A 13,161-nucleotide genomic window follows, 5' to 3' on the forward strand; every position below is an offset into this window, starting at 1 on the left:
ACCCTGAAGTCACAAGGAATGCTCTCGGGACTAGCAGGTTTGCCCTCTTGAAGAGCCCAGGTCTGTCTCTTTCAGTGTGGAGGGAGGCCAAAAAGGAATATAAACAATGGCAAAGTAGATGAGTTTTTTTTGTTTCCTTGTGTCTTTTAAACAGTAACGTCCATCACAGCTCTTCTTCCACTTCATGCAGAAATCACTGTGTTTTGTCACAGGCCTCCTCCCTGGCACGTGGGGAAAGAAGTATAAACAAAGCGGTATGGAAAAATGGGAGGAAGACAATCAGACATCACCCATAGAGTTCCTGCTGCTGGGAATGGGGAATTTGCCCACACTCCAGACTCTGCTCTTCCTCCTATCACTCATTATCTATTGCATAACTGTGATTGGAAACATCCTGATCATCGTGCTGGTGGTTACAGACCAGCATCTGCACACTCCCATGTACTTCTTCCTGGGCAATCTGTCCTCCTTGGAGACCTGCTACAGCTCCACCGTTCTGCCCCGGCTGCTGACCAGCTTCCTGACCAGGGACAAGACAATCTCTGCTCACAGCTGTGTAGCTCAGTTCTACTTCTTTGGCTCTTTTGCAGGTACTGAGTGTTACCTGCTGGCAGCCATGTCCTACGATCGGTACTTGGCCATATGCCACCCCCTGCTCTACACAGGCTTCATGACCTGGAAGGTCTGTTTTCAGCTGGTGGCTGCATCTTGGCTAGTGGGTATGCTGATGTGTGCAGTAGTCACAGTCTTCTTATCGCAGTTGAAGTTTTGCGGCCCTAAGGCAATTGACCACTTCTTCTGTGATTTAACTCCTCTGCTGGAGCTTTCCTGTAGTGACACCAGCATTGTCACTCTCGCATCTTTCATCCTGTCTTTCCTAACCATTATCTTCCCCTTCCTGTTCACTTTGGCCTCCTACGTGTGCATTACAGCTGCCATCCTAAGGATCCCGTCCAGCGTGGGCAAGCAGAAGGCCTTCTCCACCTGCTCCTCTCACCTCACTGTTGTCACTCTTTTCTACGGCACTCTCTTTACTGTCTATGTGCTGCCCAGAACAGCTGTGCTGAGGCAGCTGAACAAAGTGCTCTCCTTCTTCTACACCGTCCTCACACCCTTGGTCAATCCCCTCATCTACAGCCTGAGGAGCAGGGAGGTCAGGGAGGCCCTGAAGAAAGCCATCAGGAAAGTCATTGCCTGCGCCCAAGGATCACACCAGGTGAGGGACCCTGCGCAGATCACTGCCAGCTCTTTCACAAAGGCAGCCGCTGTGTACCAGGGACATCTTCAGAAGTTCATGGCCTCGAGACTGCCTGTGGATTGGCACAGGGATAAAGGGGAAAGTTCTTTGAAGAGAAATATTCTGATTTCTAAAGCAATGTGAAAAAAGCCCACGAGTTTGGACTGTCTTTCCTAATAAAGAGCTTGCTGGTTTACACCTGTCAGTTCCTGAAAGGTTATAGTTTTCTTTCCTGAAGAAGATGAGGAAGGAATGTGAGATGGTGAGTCAGTATCTACCATGGTGATCTTCCTCACTGTGGGTCCCTGAGGTGGGAGCCGTGCTCCTCAGTGGTGCCCATTGCCAGGCTAGAAGCCAGTATACAGCTTTTAGAAAAGGACGTGTTCGCTGCGTTTCCAGAAAAAATGTGCTTTTCTAGCCTTGAGGCCTCATTACTGCTACCCACCTCTCCTCGCTCCTCTGGTCAGGCATGGCCTCAGGGCACAGATAGACAGGCTGCAAAGCAGCTGTGATTTCTCCTGCTGCGCAAGGAGGTGGAGAGGCTTGGTTGGTGGAGGTGCTTTCTTCAACGACCCAAAACAAGTGACTCCAAGCAGCCTCTGGTTCTTCCCTCAAACTCCTGCTACCCCTTTCCCCCAAGGAATCAGCAAGCTCTTGCTTTTGCTGTGTTCCTCTGGCTCTAGCTGCAGCCTCAGTCCTTGCCCTTTGTCTTCTGGTGGGGAGACGGGGACAACCAGCCTCCATCCCAATTCCTTCACTCTTGGAAGATCAGGCTTTCCCACCCAGACTTTATTCCCCACTGAAGAAAAAAAGCTATGTAGTCCTCCTCCACAGCCCAAGGCAGGAGTGGGGTTTGAGACCTGATTCCCAATAAATCTCAACTCCTTCAGCCATCTGAGGTATGGGTGCCTATGGGTTCATCAGTAGGCTGATGGCCTTTGCACCAGAGCACACTGCTGACTCTTCTGCAGCTTCCTCATCAAAAGCCAAAGGCAGTGTCCTGCAAAGCTGTTCTCTCACCAGTCAGTGCCAGCCGACCCTTTGCATGGCACTCTTGGGCTTACTCCATCATGAGGGCAGCACTCAACTCTCACCTCGGCTGAAGTTCCTGAGGTTCCTGTGTTGCGTTAATTTGGCAGAAAATAAACCCCCTTGCGCTCTAACTCTCTTCACTGGAGTGGAAGGCTAGGTGCAGCTAGGTTTAAATTCTGAGTGATGTCCAATTTGCCACTACCAGTCCAGTCGCGTTTAATATGTATATTAAACTACCACGATTCTGGATACACTAATAGCAGTCTGCACCTTCAGTCCAGTCGCGCTCATGAACTGGCACGGCCACGTTTGATCACGTTCAGTGAGAAACTGTGACAACTGGCGACTGAAACAGGGCAGTTTTATTTTTGCAACAGGTATAGAGGTTTTTTGAATTACTGGTGATACTAACTGTCTGCAAGAAAGCACGTGCAAATATGATGTTATTAAGTATAAAACCCGTCAGCCGATCCCGGTTGTTGGAGGCAGTCTGAGGTGGAGTTTCCCTTGACTTGCTCACGGTGATATCCTCTTCTCACAAAATCCCCTCTTTCCCTGGCTATTTTTATACCCTTTGTACCTTTAAGGTGGAGTTTGAGTGACTGTAGTCATACATACCTTTTATCATGATTGGTGTAAAATTCTCTAGCTTCACGTTTAAAGGTATAGTTTACAAAAAATCGAGGGTGCAGACTCAAAGAGGAGTGGTCACACCTCGGAGGCGGGTAGCCTTCAGGTTGGAGGTGTGTTTTAGTATTAAAATGACATTAAAACGAGCAAAGTTCACGAGAGGGTAGCACTTTGGCAAGGTTTCGAAAACCTGTTGGCTCAGGGGGCCAGATGAGCTGCTGATCAGTTCTAGAGGACCATCTCTTCCCGCTTTATCATCACGGAGCAGGGCCACAGAGTCTCCACTCCGCTCCATCCTCTACGCTACATTGCAGGGAGTTGCTGTGTGAGTGGATTCCTTGCGTGCCTGCGGCAGCTGTGTCCCATCCTTAGAGCTCCTTTTGATTTTATGCTTTTGCTCAATGGGTGAACGCTGCTACGTTTTTCATATAAACTTTAATTTTCAGATGTAAAACGTTAATTTTAGTAATAATTCCACACATGGTTAGCACGTTCTGGGCCCGAATGTACGAGCACAGCTGTGCCCTGCTGACAAAGCTGAAGAACTGTTCTTGACTTTTAATGAAAATATTAGCACATTTTTTATTAGCTGAAATGCACTGAACACTGTTCATTCACAGAAAATATTTTCCCATAAGATCAACATGGAAATTTCCAGCCCATTTTCTATGCTCCGGAGAAGAAACATTGGTCTTCCCCATTCCATCCATGACACTGCTCTGCCTTCTGTACTGTATATTGGCTCTCAGCACTCTGTCACATGTTTCCACATGCTCTGCTTAAACTGATCGCTTCTGAAGGCATCTTTCCAGCAGACTGCCTGGATGTATGCTTTTTCCAGCATCCATCGGGTTTTTCTCCTCCCATCACTCTCTAATCGTTCACAACACTCTCAGCCACCCAGGTGCTGCTCCAGGCTTCAGGGAGTTTAAAGCTTGCCGTGTCTGTCAGTAGTCTGTCGGATGGTCTCTTTAGCCAAGACCTTAATTGTATTTGTACCTGTCCGTTCCTAGGTATCTCACTGAAGGTTTTCCTCCAAGGTTATCCACTGTGGAAAGGGGACTTCAATGGAAGCAGCACAGACTTCATATAGAGCTGAGGAATGTGTTTTATTTTTACTTTCCTTTTATATTTTTTATTTTTTCCCTGGCAAGTAAGAAACATCCATCTGTAACTGTGCACTACTAGTTTTCCAAATAAAAATGCTGAGAAATGGTGCAAATGAGCTGAATCATTCAGCTGCAGACTTTAGTGGAAAAAGCTTAGATTTGAGAAATCATGATGCAAGTCTCGGGTGGGAGATAATAGAAATGGAAGGGGGGGCGAGGGAGGGAGTTCTCATCAGGAGACACTCCAGATCAATATGAATTGGAGAAGGCTGATACTATTTGTTCTCTAAGAGGAAGCATAAAGAACACTGGGGCAATTTCCTTTTGAAATCAGGATTTGCTGATATTTATTGCTGAGATCATCTTTGATGCTTGGCTACGCTGCTGAAATCTAATTAGCTGCACAAATCTTGAAGACTTGAGGAAAATTATGCACAGAGACTTGGTTTGTTAGGGCCTTTTGCGTGTTGATGAGCTCTCTGGTGCCAAGTTCCCACACTGCGGATACTGAAAGCATGAAAGAGCCTGTAAAGAAGTGAAAGGCAGAAACAAAGCCCAAGTCTCTGAGGGCATTGGGGACCCCACTGAGAGCCATCACTGACGAAATGACAATGACCAGGTGAGGTTCCCGTCCCTGGGAACTGGTTAAGCAAAAGTTGGAGACGCTGGTTTCAGGTGGCAAGGGCAACGTACAGGTGGCTTTGATGTCATGCAAGTCCTTGACTATTTTTAGCGCCAGAATGATGAAGTCCTCACTCAAGGGCCTGTAAAGGATATTCTTTGCCCCCCACACTGTTCCAGGACCTTCCTGGAGTCAGTGTGAAGGGAGACGAGCATGGTAAAACATGCTGATGCTTTAACCACAAAGCTGTGTCTTCCTGGGGATTTGGCAATGGCTGTGAGTTCCCCGCAACTCGTTTGGCTTCTTCCACAGCCCTGCTAACGATCCTCAGCCATCTCAGATTCCTTTGTCCCAAATTTTCTTATATCCTGATTCATGCATGGGCCTTCAGCCGTGTTTCAGACACGGTTGTATGGATTTGCTAAAGACCTCAACCATCACCTTGTTTCTCCCAGAATTCCCTCTACCCTCTCTCACATCCCTACTGGCTGCCAGTCACTGGTTAACCACTAGCTGGAAAGCTAAGCGGTTCTCAAGACTTTCCATCTTATCCTCAGAGGGTGGCCAGGTTTCTCCTTTCACCGTTCATGGATCCTAAAAATGCCAGTTGAGGAATAACATCTCAGACATGTGTTCTTTGAGGTCTAAGTACTTGTGAAGGGCTGCCAGAGGAGTTTATTTGGTGTTTATATTTGTACTACAGATGGTTGGACTCTAACAGGCAGGGAATGAGACAGAACTGCTACCAGAAAGAACATAAAAGTGGAGATTTGGCATTCTGGTCTGGCTGGGGTGGAGCTATTTTTCTTCACAGCAGCCATGTAGTACCACGCTTCAGATTTGTTACCAAAGCAGTGTTAATAATACAGGGACGTTTTAGCTATGGCTGAACAGGGTCTGCACAGTGTCAAGACCTTTTCCGCTTCTCATACTGCTCCGCCAGCGAGTAGGCTGGGGGTGCACAAAAGTTGGGAGGGGACAGAGCTGGGAGAGCTGACCCCAACTGACCTGAGGGATATTCCATATCTTATGATTGCATACGCAGCAATAAAAGCTGAGGGACAGAAGGAGGAAGGGGAGACGCTCATGGTAATCTGGAAAGACAAAGATTTCCTATCCTAACCCTAAACTAATATTTTTTCTTAATCCTTACTCTAACCATTACCCGGCCCTAGTCCTACACCAATCTTAATCATAAACCTCAACTCTAACCTTAATTCTAATCTGAACCTTTACCTAAGCCTAAACAAACACCAGCTCAAACCTGAAGTTTAACCCTAAACCAGCTGGAATCATAACTCTGATCCCAACCCTAACCCTAACTCTAACTCAATTTTAAATCAAACCTGAACCCAAACACTAACACATATCCTAAAGCATCTTGCAAGGCCAACAGCACCAGTGTAATGACCTCTGTACTATCTTACCAGGCAATAATTACTATGGTAACAGCCTTAGAAAAAAAAAAAATAATTTGGGTATATGGGATGGACAGAGGAGCATCCTGGTATGATCTTGTCAGTGCTGGTTTAAGTCCTGGTGGCATGAGCAGCTGTCGTCTGCTCTCTCATGAACTGGAGGCTGTAGGCATCACTGTTTGTCACCAAGCCAGACTGATGGGTCAGATGAGCCATTTTGTATTTCTCGTATACTATATCCATTGTTTCTCTGTTGACTTAAGTAAGAGCTTAGTTAGCTAAATATCCAGGCTGTGGGTAGGACATTTCTTGTGCAGTCACCTCTTGGAGTAGATCTACTGACCCCAGTCTCTTTCCGTATTTACAGTGCTGCATCTCTGACAGGAAGAAATCACCCTGAGGTGCCTGGATTTGTCCAAGCCACAGCACTTCATAGCCTTCCTGACTAGTGGGTCTTTTGGTCCTGGTGGGAGATGATCTTCTGGTCTTAATCCTGACTGTTCTGGGTAACTGTAAAGGACAGACTGAAGGCTGTTGAGCTACACGTAGGGTTTCAGAGCAAGAAATCGGGGAGTGCATTAACCTCACACAATGGCAGGAGAGACTTTCCTCTGGAGGGGTTATTTGTGCTATTGGCTGTAAAGCCACCAAGGCTCCCTAGGTCAGACTCAGTCAGCCAGTCTTAGAATTGGGGTCATACTATTCTGTACAAATACAGTGATCTGCAGTGTAGTGACATGACACAGTCCTTTTTTCCTTCCCGTGCCTTTGTACCAAGCTTCCTTTCCAGGCCCTTTTTGGATGTGAACCAGCATGCAGACACCACAAGCGCTGAGAGTCAAATCCCTCAGGGCCACCTCTGCCTTGAGGATAACATGAGGTCCAGTTACATGTTGAGACCCAGAGATGTGGAGGCACAGAGAAGCCTTTTCTGTTGCTGCACAGTCATGTCAAGCACAGATTGGATAGAGCTATTTTCTGTTTCTCTGCTTGCCTTTGATTTCAGTTTGGTTTCTACAAGTTTGGCCCTTTTCCTTTGAGCAGCTAAACCTCATGCCTCAGTTTTTCCATTTTTCAAAGACCTGTAGTTATGCTGGAAGTTGTTAGTCAGGCTAAAGCCAGTGATTCTGACAGTCTTTCTAAAATTATTCATGGTGCTGAGGGTGTCCAGGGAGCAGCGGTGACAGCACCAGTGTCTCCACCTTCTCTCTTGAGGCAGCTTACTGTCTTATAACCAGGTGAGAGTGACAAAGAGGTGTCCAGAGAACCGCATCCAGGTGGTTTCCAGGGGAATGACAAAGAGAAACAGAGGTCACCACAGCCTCTTGCGGCATCATGGACTGAGGAGTGTGCTCCCGCTTGTTGGATCCGGACAATGGTAAATCTGTTTTGGCGTGCCCTGAAATGCTGAGATAATGCGGCAGCACAGACACAGCCAGGAGCAGCTGCAGGCATCTGTCAGGTTGGCTGGGCTCACCGGAACGGGCTTCCCTCGGCTTCCAGAAATGCTGCCCGTGAGATAGTCGCCACATAAGCAGTACTCTGGCAGTGTCCTGTGAGCAAAGCTAGCCTGAACTGTGCTCTGCCTGTGATCTTGCAAAGCACTGAGACATCTGAGAGTTAAAAAGAAGAGCTGTATGGCTGAGCACATTTTGAAAGAAGCACGAAATGCTGGTATGTGGATAATCTGCATGCCAATGATTGTTTTGGGTTAAAGCTGTAACCTAAAATAAATGTGGGTGCATCACAGGGTTTTTTTAAAATACAAGTATTGAAATTTTTTGTACATTTATATGAATAAGTAGGTAGATCAGAAAAAAATCATGGTGACTTTTCCCTCATGCATATCCTAATGTTTTGTTAGAAATATTGAATGGCAGCTGTATGAGATAGAGAAAACTCACAGGAAAAAGGCAGGAATACCTTGGAAACAGAATCAAAGTATTAGGATGTCATGTTTTTGCGAATTCAGATATTTCTCTTGAGAAAAATGTCCTGTGTTTTTCACTTGGCTAATCTGAATGGTTTTATTACATCTTTTCTGACCTGTTGCTCTCACCTTTCATACATCAGAGCTTAAGAAGGCTTTTCAAAGGGTGTTGGTGATAGCTGGAGAGACACCGCCAGCATCCTCTGTCCTTTGTCAAAGAGGATATTCCTCCTCCATTTCAAACTTAAACTCTTAAACAACTTTCAGCTGAGTCTCTTCTTCATAGGAAGGAAGCTGCTATTGCGGTGCTGCTTGCTTGTAGCTCACATCCTTCAAGGGTGCCCAGCAAGAAGTTTTTATGCTCTGGGAAGGTGGGAAATGCAAAGGGAAGGCTCCGTTCCTCTGACAACAAGAGCATTGCTCTGCTTCTGCCAGGTGTTGCAGGGCATGGGGAAGAATTGCAGGGTTGAGATGAGAGCAAATGGCCCTTCGGATGGACTTAGAAGCTGTCAGAAATCCAAGTGATAGAGCAGCAAGTTTAGGAACGCTGAATTATTCAGGACTCATTCAGAAGTTATAAAACGCTGACCTATTTCAGAAAAATTGTGTACTGTGGGAAGATCACCCACTTTTAATCCCTTTCTTCTCTGTATGACTGAGAACTGCATGAAGAAGTTTGCTTTCCCAAAAATGTCTTGGTAAGCAAGACGGTTCTTAAAGGGGCTAGTATTGATACATTTTCTTCCTTTTTTCTCATCTTTCACCAGGTATTCTATTTAATGAAATCACCTTTAAAATAAGAAAGTTTGTTTTATCCAGACAACAAAACCCAGTCATCCAGGCTCAAGGATTCTGTTCTCTCCTCTCTTTACAAACCTCCCTTGCAACAAGCAACTCATGTCAGATTTCTAAATAGTCATGCAAATCTTGGTCAAGCTCGCTTAATCCTGCACTTGCATGTCTGCTGACATTTGCAGTCTTTCTCTAGGCTTGAAGCGTATGTGATGGTGGAGAGGCCATCAGCATCCTCTAAGAGCCTGTTGTTTAGATTGCTCTGTATAGAGAAAATGCCCCAAAGAAAAGGCTTGGAGAATCACACCATTGGATCTGGATTCCTTCTTCTGCGATTCTCTGACCCTTGCAGCCTGCAGGACCTTGGCTTCACAGTATTCCTGGTCATCTACCTCATGGTCCTCGCAGGGAACAGCCTGATTGCACTCATCACAGTGGTGGACTCCAGCCTCCACAGCCCCATGTATTTCTTCCTGAGGAACTTGTCCTTCCTAGAGATTTGTTACACGTCAGTCACTCTACCAAAAATGCTGGTGGCTTTCCTGATGGAAGATGGCAGGATCTCCTTCCTCGGCTGTGCTGCCCAGCTGTATTTTCTGGTTTCGCTGGGCAGCATTGAAAGCCTTCTCTTGGCCGCCATGGCCTATGACCGCTACAGAGCCATATGTGACCCCTTGCGCTATACCCTCATCATGACCAGGGGTCTCTGCATCAGACTGGTGGGTGGGTCGTGGATGGCTGTTGTACCAGTGCAAATAGGACAGACCTACCAGGTGTTCACTTTGCCCTTCTGTGCTTCCCGTGACCTTCATCACTTTTTCTGCGATGTCCCACCTCTGCTGGAACTGGCCTGTGCAGACACTTTCTGGAACCAAGTGATGTTGTACACCATCATCCTGGTATTTGCAATCCTTCCCTTCTCCTTAATAGTTCTTTCTTACATTAAAATTATCACAGCAGTTCTGAAAACACCTTCAGCTCTCGGCAGACACAAAGCCTTTTCCACCTGCTCTTCACACCTTGGGATGGTGATGCTCTTCTATGGCTCGGCCACAGTCGTCTACTTAAAGCAACGGTCAAAGAATACTGTAGAGGCCGACAAATACCTTGCCCTGTTTTACACAGTGGTGACGCCTATGTTTAACCCTGTCATCTATAGCTTGAGGAATAAGGAAGTGAGAATGGCCTTGAAAAGACTCCTATGGACAAAGTGATGCTACAGAGCATGTAAAATAGTCCCAAACAGTAACCAAAGATCCCACCGGGTTATTTGGTTGCTGAACAAAGGCATCCCGTATTCGCTCAAAAACACCCACATCTCTGTCCAGCCTGGCTTACATCCTCCTCGAGAAGGGGAAAGGTATCCTGAGGCATTCCGCTTATGTCAAGCCCCACTATGATATCTTTGTACTCTACGGCATCTTCAGTGCCCCTAACTAGTTTAATACAAATAGCTACTTCAAGCTGTGTCTGACCAATATAATGTTATAGGGAAGTAGTCAAATCATGGTCAGTAGTCAAGGAGAACCACAGGGTACACAACTGATGAAGAGATGACGACCCTCTGGTTTGAGAAATCACTTGCTAGACCCCATGGACTATCTATAGTGTCCCTGCATGGAATCCACTTAAAAAATTAAAAGGCATGAAGGTCATCTTCCCCTGCTATGATGGCTTGCACTGAGTTATGTGATGCTTGACTTAACTTGACAGAAAGAATAAAATCAAAAAATCACCAGGGGGTTTAATAGGTAAAGTGAAAGCCATGCATGCAAGCAAAGTGAAATAAGGAATTCATTCACTACTTCCCATCAGCAGCTAGGTGTTCAGTCATCTGCAGGAAAACAGGGGCTCCATTGCCTGTAACAGTTCCTTGGGAAGACAAATGCCATCGCTCCCAGTGTCCTCCCCTTGCTTCTTCTTCTTCTTCTTCCGCCAGCTTATATTGCTGAGCACAATGTCATATGGTCTCGAATATCCATTTGGTCAGTTGGGATCACCTTTCCCAGCTGCGTCCTCTCCCAATTTCTTATGCACCCCAGGCCACTTGCTGGCAGGGCAGTGTGAGGAGCAGAAAAGGCCTTGACATTGTGCAAGCACTGCTCAGCAGTCAACATCCCTGTGCTACCAACACTGTTTTCAGCACAATTTCAAAGCATAGCCCCATGCGAGCTACTACGGAGAAAATGAACGCTATCCCAGCCGAAACCAGCGCAAACATTTATGTACTGAATCTGTTCTGCCACTTTGAAACTGTGTCTTTGAAAAATTAGCCCAGTGGTGTTTGTTAGCCAAAATGCATCTGCAGCACTGAAGTGTGTTTCCATACACGGAGCAGCCTTGTACAATGTCTGCTCCATCGGGGGAAAGATCTCAGCCGGCGACTGGAAATGGCTGATGCTGTGGGGGATAAAGGTGTTTCCTGAGACAATATTTGACGTGCATACAATAACAAAAGTCTGTGAATGTCAATGGGTACGATAGAAACAGGAGAAGTGCCCACCCAATTGTAGCTCTGCAGAAGGAGGATGGAGCTGTACACAGCAGGAGGTGACACCAGTGAGTTTAGAACATAGAAAAGCCTTTTGCAGGGAAAGCTTTGAAAAGACATACCCTGACTTGACCCAGCTGAAAAACAGAGACTGGGCAATGTACTGAAGTGATGGTGAAAAGTGTCCTGGACTGAAAGGCCTTTGATGAGAGAAGGTTGGAGAGATGTGGGTTGCAGAGATCTGAGGTAGCCCTCTTGAGGTCTGAGCAGGCTGAGCTTTGGAAATGAGAAAAATAAAGAAGCTCTCAGAGGTGTTCAAGGAATTAGTGGTGCTATCACCAATTACAGTAACAGAACAGTGCTGTGTGGGAATTCCTTCTTATTCTTCATCATGATTAATTAAAGCACTTTAATTTCATGCCCAACATTCATCTTTACTTAGCAAAATAGCCACAAGTTCTCAGCAGTGAGCCTTGTCATGAAGTTTTTACGACAGTGATTTTTCTGTCACTGTTAGCTCTTTGTTATCATTTAAAGATTACACCTCTTGGACAGTATCGCCTTTCAATCATCCTTACTTCCTAGATCTGAGCTCCTTTCCTCCACCCTGCATTTCAGCATGTAAAATGAAACCTGCTGAGTCAAAAACAGTCTTTCAATTCTCTTTGCAGTCTAAAGCCCTGCATTAGCCAGAAGGCTGGCCAGGACATCAAAAGAGGACTCACACTCCTCTGCACATGCAGCTTAGGTGTTTCCAAGAATCGCAGGAGGTATGCAGACCGATTTATGGGTTCAAGGAGCTGGTCAAATGCCTTGCTCTATGTCTGTAATGGTGGCTTCGATGCCTGGTACATGTGCAGACTCTGTGCAGGAAGGCTGACGTTTATGGAGCAGCCTGCTCGGACCTCAGAGCTGGCTCTGCTTGGTATGAATGGTAGAACTGGAGACCTCCTGAGAACAGGACCATTCCAACATGAATGTACCTATGACCCTTGATGGTACAGACCTTCACCTCCAGCTGAATGCTCTCTCCGGGGGCATACTGCAAGACACAGGCTTATGGAAAGGTAGTTGGGAAAGGGAGTGCTGGGATCTCTGGCCCAGCCTCCCAGCAAAGAGTGGGTTATCACCAATCCCAGGGTTCAGTTGACTGAAACCTGAAAACCTCCATGAAGGAGATCACAGAGGGTGTCTGGCTGTCCTGCTGCAGTGTACCACCACTCTCTGTTCAGTTTTTCCAGAGCCCCACTGTGAAGGTTCCAGCAGGAAGTTGGCGGCAGTTGCTTCTTCCAGGATTCCACTGCTTTTCGACTGCCCTGTGCCTCTCCTTCAGCAGACTAAAGAGACTCCGTTCCTTCTGCCTCTCCACACAGCTCATGTGCTTTGGGCCCCTAATCCCTCCATGACAGACTTGCTCTGGACTTTCTCCAGTTTCTCCATTCCACCTTTCAAAATGGGACACTCACTGGCTCATGTGGCATCCATCACAAGTCCCACGCCCTACTCCTCAGGACACTCCTCAGCCAGTCACGTCACAGCTGGTCCTTGTGTATGGGGTTTATTCTGCTCCCAGCTCAGACCTTGTCCCCTTCGCCTCGAAAAGCTTCAAGAGGTTTCTGCTGGCCAAAGCCACAAGGGTGTGGAAGTGCCTCTGGACTGAAAATCCTACATGTCAGCATTGAAGATCTGTGGGACACTGCCTCCAGCAAGATAGCAGTATGGGGAATTGCAGGGCACAAGTGATGAAAGAGAACGATGTGTTCAACTGAGTGGCAACCCACGGTCAAAAACACTACAGCAACATTCTCAGAAGTACCGTAAGAGGGTACAAAACAGGAAATGCGGGGCCAAGGGGGGAAAGGATTAACTTGCTAGGCTACTCTTTTGAAGGGTAAAAGAG

General features: G+C 46.6%; 2 protein-coding genes across 2 annotated transcripts; both read left to right on the forward strand.

Moving 5' to 3' along the window:
- The first annotated feature begins 256 nt into the window (after positions 1-256).
- LOC104326207 (olfactory receptor 5AP2) lies at positions 257-1,381 on the forward strand. Its single transcript, XM_009936591.2, has one exon. The coding sequence runs from the start codon at positions 257-259 to the stop codon at positions 1,379-1,381; it is 1,125 nt and encodes a 374-aa protein (XP_009934893.2).
- Positions 1,382-9,072: 7,691 nt separating this feature from the next.
- LOC142365092 (olfactory receptor 10AG1-like) lies at positions 9,073-9,984 on the forward strand. Its single transcript, XM_075445535.1, has one exon. It carries the CDS (start codon positions 9,166-9,168, stop codon positions 9,982-9,984), a length of 819 nt encoding a protein of 272 aa, XP_075301650.1. The 5' UTR covers positions 9,073-9,165.
- The last annotated feature ends 3,177 nt before the right edge of the window (positions 9,985-13,161 follow it).

Source organism: Opisthocomus hoazin, chromosome 31 (assembly GCF_030867145.1).
Source record: "Opisthocomus hoazin isolate bOpiHoa1 chromosome 31, bOpiHoa1.hap1, whole genome shotgun sequence".
Taxonomy (NCBI): domain Eukaryota; kingdom Metazoa; phylum Chordata; class Aves; order Opisthocomiformes; family Opisthocomidae; genus Opisthocomus; species Opisthocomus hoazin.